This window comes from Gracilinanus agilis, chromosome 2, assembly GCF_016433145.1.
Source record: "Gracilinanus agilis isolate LMUSP501 chromosome 2, AgileGrace, whole genome shotgun sequence".
In the NCBI taxonomy this organism is placed as follows: domain Eukaryota; kingdom Metazoa; phylum Chordata; class Mammalia; order Didelphimorphia; family Didelphidae; genus Gracilinanus; species Gracilinanus agilis.
Genome location: NC_058131.1, coordinates 181,995,238 through 182,003,092, shown reverse-complemented (window position 1 = coordinate 182,003,092; position 7,855 = coordinate 181,995,238). Strand labels below are relative to the sequence as shown.

Sequence of the window (7,855 nt, the reverse complement as noted above, 5' to 3'; positions counted from 1 at the left end):
ATTAATGTCCCAATTTTGCCACATCCCCTCCAGCATTCATTACTCTCCCCTTCTTTCATTTTAGCCAATCTTCTAGGTGTGAGGTGATACCTCAGAGTTGTTTTGATTTGCATTTCTCTGATTATTAGAGATTTGGAACACTTTCTCATGTGCTTATTAATACTTTTGATTTCTTTACCTGAAAATTGCCTATTCATGTCTCTTGCCCATTTATCAATTGGGGAATGGCTTGATTTTTTATATAATTGCTTTAACTCTAAAATTTTTTTTAATAAAATACTTTATAAATTCCAGCTATTATTATTATTATCATCATCATCATCATCATTATTATTGTAAAGTTTAAAGAACTTAAAGCCCCTTAAAGTACTCAATAAATCTCAACTGTTGTTATGATTATTTTGATTATTGTTATTGTTGTTGAAAATGCCTTCTGCATCCAGTAAGGGCAGGGTCCTAGGTCCAGACCATCCCATCACACTACGACTGGCACTGGGCATCACTTTGTTCTGATATTACACTAGCGGAGTTGTTTTGCCCTTTGCGCCTTAACTTTGAGTTTTTTTTTTTCTAGTTTCAGTACCCAGCGTTCAGGCTACCAATGTTCCTCAACCAAAACCCCAGCCTCCCTCCGGTCAGCCCCTCCCCCAGGCTCCACCCAAGCAGCCACAAGCTCCGCCCACTCCGCAGCAGACACCTGCCACTCAGGCCCAGGCCACACCCCAGCACCAGCAGCATCTCTTCCTCAAGCAGCAGCAGCAGCAGCAGCAACAACAACAACAGCAGCAACAGCAGCCGCCGCCACAGCCACAACAGCCACAACAGCAGCAGCAGCAGCAGCAGCCACAGCAGCCACAGCAGCCACCACAGCAACAGGCCACGTTTTACCAGCAGCAGCCGCAGCCGACACAGCAGCAGCCGACGCTGGCCCCGGCGCAGCAGGTAAGAGGCGCGCAGTGCCTATGTAGTAGCCGCTTGGCCCTGGACATCGACCATCTGGGCCTCATTATTAGGAGTACCCAGAGCGGTCCTGGAGCTGTTAATTGCCGGCTTTTTGGGAGGCGGGCTCCGGCCCAGAGGCAGCAGGTCTGGTAAAGAAGCCGGGAGGTCCAGGCTGTAATCCCTCACATGGGACGCTGTAGAAGTGCTCCTGGCAGTTGGTGGAACCTCAGAGGAAGAAGCAAAGGTCAGCCGTCAGACCAGGCTGGACAGGCACTCTGACCGCAGCCCTCCTCAGCAGCCGTGCCTTGGTCCCTCCAGAGATTGTATCTTCTCAGTACAGTACTAACCGATACCTTTTTTTAAAGATATTTTCCCAATTACAGGTAATAACAATTTCCCACCCATTTTCTGAAATTGTAAGCTCCCGATGGCCTCCCTCCCTCCTTTTCCTCCCCCTCCTGGAGATGGTAAGCCCTCATCTGGGGTCTGTGTGTATTATAACAACAGCTTCTTGATCACGGGACATTAAAAGTTAAAACTTTTACACATAAACCATTCCCTTGATTTCAGGCTATCCAGTCCTTTTTACTGAATTGCCTTCTACCTAGGATTATATTAGAGGCTGTAGGAAATACAGAAATAACACTCTCCTACTTCTTAAGGGCTTTGAAATCATACTGGACAGATATGGCCTATTAAAATCAGCCCATTAACTAGCATTTATTAAGCATCTATGTGCTAGGAACTGAACTATGTGCTGGGATTTAAGGACCAAGAATGAAATAATCCCTATTTGCAAGGAGGTTTCAATTTAATGTAGGAGTATGTGTGTGTTTGAGTTTATGTTGTGTACATGTGTATGTGTAGACACACAAATATACTGCTGTATTTAAGCATATATTTAAATGTACAGGAAGAGTATGTATTAAGTAGCCATATAAGTATATATACAGCATCACTAAATAGTGAATAAGTATAAATATATGCAAAGTAGTTGGGGAAGGAGGTCATGACTAGCAGTGGAATAAGGAAAACTTTCTTGTAGAAGAATGTGCCTGAGCTTTTTTGTCTTAAAGGAAGTAAGACAGGTAAGGAGAGGTGATTGTAGGCATGAGGATTACTAGTACAAAAGCCCAGAGAGAGGCCTGATGGAGTATCATGTGAGGGCAAATGACAAAGCCAATTTAGGTAAATACCAAAGTATAAATGGGCAAGATGCATCTAATGAGAATGGAAAAATAAATTGGGCCAGGCTGTGTAGGGCTTTAAAAGTGACACAAATATATTTTATCTTGAGGAAATAGAAAGTCATTGGTGATAATTGTGTAGAGGAGTTAATTGGTCAGACCTGTGCTTAAGGAAAATTATTTGCATAAGATGAAGTGAAGTAGGGAGGATACATGGTGGGCAAGGGAGTCAGGAAAATTTATCTTCCCTAGTTCAAATTTGGCCTCGAACATTTACTAATTGTGTGACCCTGGGCAAGTCACTTTACCCTCTTTGCCTCTGTTTCCTCATCTGTAAGATGAGCTAGAGAAGGAAATGGAGAACCACTCCAGTATTCCTGCCAAATGGGGTCATGAGTTGAATACAACTGAAACAACTAAACAACAAAATTAGATAAAATGTAGTACTGAGAGAGATATATTCATATGAAATAATTACCAAACAACATTCATCACCCATCAATGATTATCAAGTAGCTTCTGTGTTCAGAGCCCTGTATTTAGTATTAAGAGAATTAAAAACAGAGCGAGATTCTTCCCTCAAGGAGATTACCACAAAGCAAGGGATATAGAGTACATCCTGTGCCCCAAGACAGAAATCATCCAGAGAAGAGATCACTGGAAACAAAAATAATCTGTGACTTAGAGAATCAGGGGAGTCTTTTTTATAGAGGCGATGTCTTTGTAGAGGTGATATTGCAGCAATAGGGATTAATGTCGACAAAGATAAAGAGGTAGAAATAAGTATGAGGTGCTCATGGAATGATTGATGGGGAATCTACTTTGGTGGAACATAGTTACATGAAGAACATTTATCTAGACTTCATTTTACAGACAAGAATATTGAGATCTAAAGAGGAAATTCAATTATTTTCTTTGAGACTTAGTGTTTTAACATGTAACACTTATGATTTCTATACAGAGCTATAAAATCCTGTGGTCTCCAGGAACCAAATGAGTATAACTATTGAAATTTTTGAGAGGCAATAGGAAATGCCATTTCTCGAGAATTTCAGTTGTTACATGATCTACAACACCAGATCTCAGTGTGGTCCACTGCACTGTGGGTGGGCCCTGAGACCCTTGTGGGGAGTCTGTGAGATCAGAACTACTTTGACAATAATACTAAGACATTGTCATTTTTAATGTGGTAACTATCAATTGATAGTTACCCACATAAGCAAAAACTCTTGGAGGGAGGGAGTCCTCAAGAGTGTAAAGGGGTCCTGAGACCAAAAGAACTGCAGAACCATAAGATCCCCTCCAGTTCTGACATTCTGTTAGGGAAACAGCACTTGTGTCTGTCATTTGTGTGGCAGGAGATTGTGGAGAGCCTTGAGAACCATGCCAATGAGTAGTCATTTCAGTCTCTAAGCAATAGGGTGGCAGTGAAGTTTTTTAAGTGATGGAGTGATGTGAGCAGACATGTCCATTAAGAAGATTAATCTTGTCAAAATATGAAGTATGGTTTAGACAGGAGAATCATACAACCTGGAGAGAATAATTGAAAGGGTATCATGGTAATCCAAGCAAGAGTAAAACACTTAAGACTCAAAAGAGAATAAATGAATTTCCTCTTTAGACCTCAATATTCTTGTCTGTAAAATGAAGTCTAGATAGATGCTCTTCATTTAACAATGCTCCACCAAAGTAGACTTCCTATCATTCGTTCTGTAAGCACTTCTCATTTATTTCTACCTCTCTATCTTTGCTGTTTTTATCTTCGTTGTGTACCCTGAAGTCAATAGCACCATTTTGGTAAGTTGTGGGAAACATACTGGGGAAATTTTATTGAATTTATTTATTACTTTGACTACATGAGAAAACAGGACTCATTGGGAAAGATCCTGATGCTGGGAAAGATGGAAGGCAAAAGGAAAAGGGGATAGCAGAGAATGAGATAGATATATAGTGTCATGGAACCAACAAATAGGAACTTGGGCAGATTTGAAGAGATAGTGGAGGATAAAAGGGCCTGGTGTGCCAAGGAATGAGATTGGGAAGAGTGGGACATGACTGAACAACAAGAGGCTAGCCTCCATGGAGGAAGTAGGACCTGAGCTATATCTTGAAAGATGGGGTTGTTTTTCTACAATGCCCCCCTCACTCCACTTTGCTCAGAAGCAGCTGATTTTGGCAGATTTCTGGGCTGATCTAAGATCTAAGGCTGATCTGCTGTATAAAGCTGAGGTTCCCAGCAAGGAATCAATAAATATTAATTAAGCACCAACTTTGTGCCAGCCATTGTGCTGGTTCTGGGGATATAAAAAAGAGGTAAAAGACAATCCCTGCCCTCAAGGAACTTATAGTCTAATGAGGGAGTCATTTCCCACCCTTCCTCCTTAACAGGCTCTACTAAGTAAGGACCAGGGGATGGACTATGTGTGACTGTCACCTGAGGGCCCACTTAACTTAGTTCTAAATGCTTCATCCCCAGATTAGCTACAGGGTAATGAATTTTTTGACTACATCAGTTTTTGAAGACTTTCCACTAAGTCAAAAAGAGAATAGTCTATTTATAAAATCAGGGGTGATAAGAGTATTGAGTTATGGCATTGCCAAATGGACCGAAATATGCACATTGATGGTTAGCTTCTTCTCTTTTCAAGAAGAGAATCTGGGGTGATGAAATTAAGATCACAATGTTTTATGATGAGTATAGGTCAGAGTAAAAGGATTTGGATGGTCCTGGAGGATACCGTCATCAAGATAGGTTAGCCTGGTAAATAATGCTCTATTTGTAGTATAGACATATCCTTACCAAGCAGACTAGGTCTTTGGGTTAGCTGATCAAGGACCCTGTCTCCTCTGAATAGTGCTAACGATTTACTGACTCATCAGCTCTCCTGTTTCTAGACTTCATGAGGGATGTCTACTCTTTTATTTATGTTTGTTATATCCGCACAGAGAAAGTGTGGCATGATGAAGGAAGGCCTTAAAAGTAGTAGATCTGAGTCTTGGCTACTATACTCGGTCCTATGAGGGAAACACTAACAGATATATGACACCAGATTTTCATTCAAGGAGCTAAGGCATCGATATTTGAAAAACTAAACAACATTGTAATGTTTATCTCCAAGAGACATATGGGAGCAGTGAATGAACTCAGAAGTGGGAGTGATCACAGTGGGCTTAGAGCTTCTTTGTACCCTTAAGAGAGGTAGTCTCACTTGGTAAAAAAGAGTGTTGTCTTTGGAATTAGAACTTGGATTCAGGCCCTGACTTGGGCCTGACTTTCTTAACTAAGTAAACAGGAAAAATCATAAAACCTTTGTAAGTCTCACTTCTCCCCCACCCTAACCCCACTTCCCATTGTAAACTGGGGCTAATAATACTCATGCCATCTACTTGGTGAACTCATGATGCTCTAGAAATGAGTTCCTTTGTCTATCTTAGTTTATGTTTTATTTTCATAATAGGCGATAAATCCCAGACTTTATTTTTAACTTCCAATTTTAAGTGGGTGACTTCTTGGTGATGCAGAGAAAGAATTTTTAATCTCATCAATAAACAATTTTGAAATCTCTCCCTAACATGAGTTACTGATGGGAAGACTTCTTTTAAAAACATTATCCTCCCACCTACCCATATTATGTGAGAAGCCTGTTGGTCCCACCAGAGGGTGGCCCTTTCTGAGCTTGTCCTAAGATCTTGGGGCCCATTTTATTTATAACCCACTGTCTCCCAACCATTGTCATCTGATTCCATTATTTCATTCCTACCACTACCTTATCTTTTCTTTTTTTGACTTAAGAAACCTAGCTTCAAATTCTGACTTTTTTTTTTTTAACTGAAGACCTGGGTGAATCATAGAACATCTCTGAACCCCAGGTTCCCTATCTGTGAAATTGGGATAATGACACACTCATACTGAAGAAAGCGCTTTGTAATTGTTAAAGGGAATTGTTATTATTCAGTCACAAAAATTTCATTGTAGTTTATCCCTTTGTTGCCCCCTCATCTCTATATCCTGTACCACTCTATCCCATTCCCACTATAGTCTCTTCACCTGGTTGCCTGGCTCCTGGACTCAAAGTTTGATTTGGTTTTACTTTTTCTTTGTTTTCTTTTTACCTATTCTAAGTCTCAAATTTCATTCGTCAGGATGATTGTAAGAACTCACTAATATTTAAGATTTGCAGAGCACTTTACAAATATTTCATTTTTTCCTCACACAACTCTAGGAGGTAGGTGCTATTATTATCCTCATTTTATAGATGAAGAGACTAATGCAGACAGAAGTTAAGTTACTAACTCAGGACCACACAGCTAGCAAATGTTTGAGGCTAGATTTCAACTTGAATCTTCCTGAATCCAGATCTAGCTTTCTATCTACTACAACACTTAGCTGCCTACTTGATCCTTGGCTTCATTCAGCATACTGAGGGTTGAAATGTTCTTAGAATGGGCCAAGATGTGGGAGGTTACAATGAAATCTCTCTGAGGTGGATTTATCAAAAAAAGAGAATAAAAAAGAGAATCACTCTCCAGGACTGAGTTTAGCCTGCCCCACAAAGCTGAGAATGGTGATGTACTAGTTTGCCTTATGTTGGGGATGGAGATACATTGGAAAAATAATGCTTGTTCTTGGATACCTCCCACAGCATGATGGAAAGAGCCTCATAGTATGAATTCAATCATAGGAATTCTAATCCTGACTGTGCCTTTATTTAGCTTTATGATCCTAGACAGGCAAGTCACTGAACTTTAGTGATTCAGTTTCTTGATTTGACAAATAACAGTAAGGGGTTTTTTTGTGCAGTTGAAATGAGGATAAAATGAAACGAGCAGTGAAAAGTCTTTTGAAAAATACTCTGTGCTTTCCAAGTATAAGTTGCCATTATTGGTGGTCACATTAGTATCTGAAGAATCTGCAATTTTGTGTCTATGACCTAACACTGCTGGCCTTAGTGAACAGTCTTCATTAATCTTTGTACATACTTCATCCCTTGACTGACTTTCAGATGGTAAGGCTCCTTGAACTTGGCACAGCTAATCCTTAAATGATAGATGTAGGGGCAGCTGGGTAGCTCAATGGATTAAGAGTCAGGCCTAGAGACGGGAGGTCCTAGGTTCAAATACTGCCTCAGATACTTCGCAGCTGTGTGACCCTGGGCAAGTCACTTGACCCCCATTGCCCACCCTTACCACTCTTCCACCAAGGAGCCAATACACAGAAGTTAAGGGTTTTAAAAAGAATGATAGATATATGGTTTATGATAAGGCCATTCTCAGATTCTTTCCATCTTAGTAAGATTTGTCAGAGCTTGCACTCTCTTGCCTAAGGCCCCAAGAACCCAAGTTGGTAAGAGAAGTATCAGAATAGTACATTTAATAAAAAAAATTGTGTCATAATTTAAAATAGTGTTATTGAGGATACCAATACAAATCATAATCTTGAATCTGATTCTTGGTACATTGGAAAAAAGTACTGTATTTGGAATCAGAAGTTTGAATCCTTGCTCGATTTCTTGTTCTCTAAGGGCACATCCCTTCAATAGACATTTATTACTTGCCCACCAAAGGCAGAGCACTGGGGTTAGGTGGGCCTTGGAGGCACCACCATTTAAATTCTGTTGGAGGGATGCAACAGGAACATAGGGGAAAAAAATACAGTGTGGAAGAAATCTGAGGAGGAAAAACACACTTAACTAGAGAGACTGAGGAAGGAATTATGGAGAAAGTGG

General features: G+C 40.4%; 1 protein-coding gene across 1 annotated transcript in view; it reads left to right on the top strand.

The window, feature by feature from the left end:
* AAK1 (AP2 associated kinase 1) overlaps positions 1 to 7,855 on the top strand; it is a 231,061-nt gene that overhangs the window by 179,544 nt on the left and 43,662 nt on the right. Inside the window, exon 12 of the mRNA XM_044659555.1 lies at positions 581 to 1,086. Coding sequence (XP_044515490.1) covers positions 581 to 1,086 — 506 coding nt within the window. The remainder of the gene's footprint in view (positions 1 to 580; positions 1,087 to 7,855) is intronic.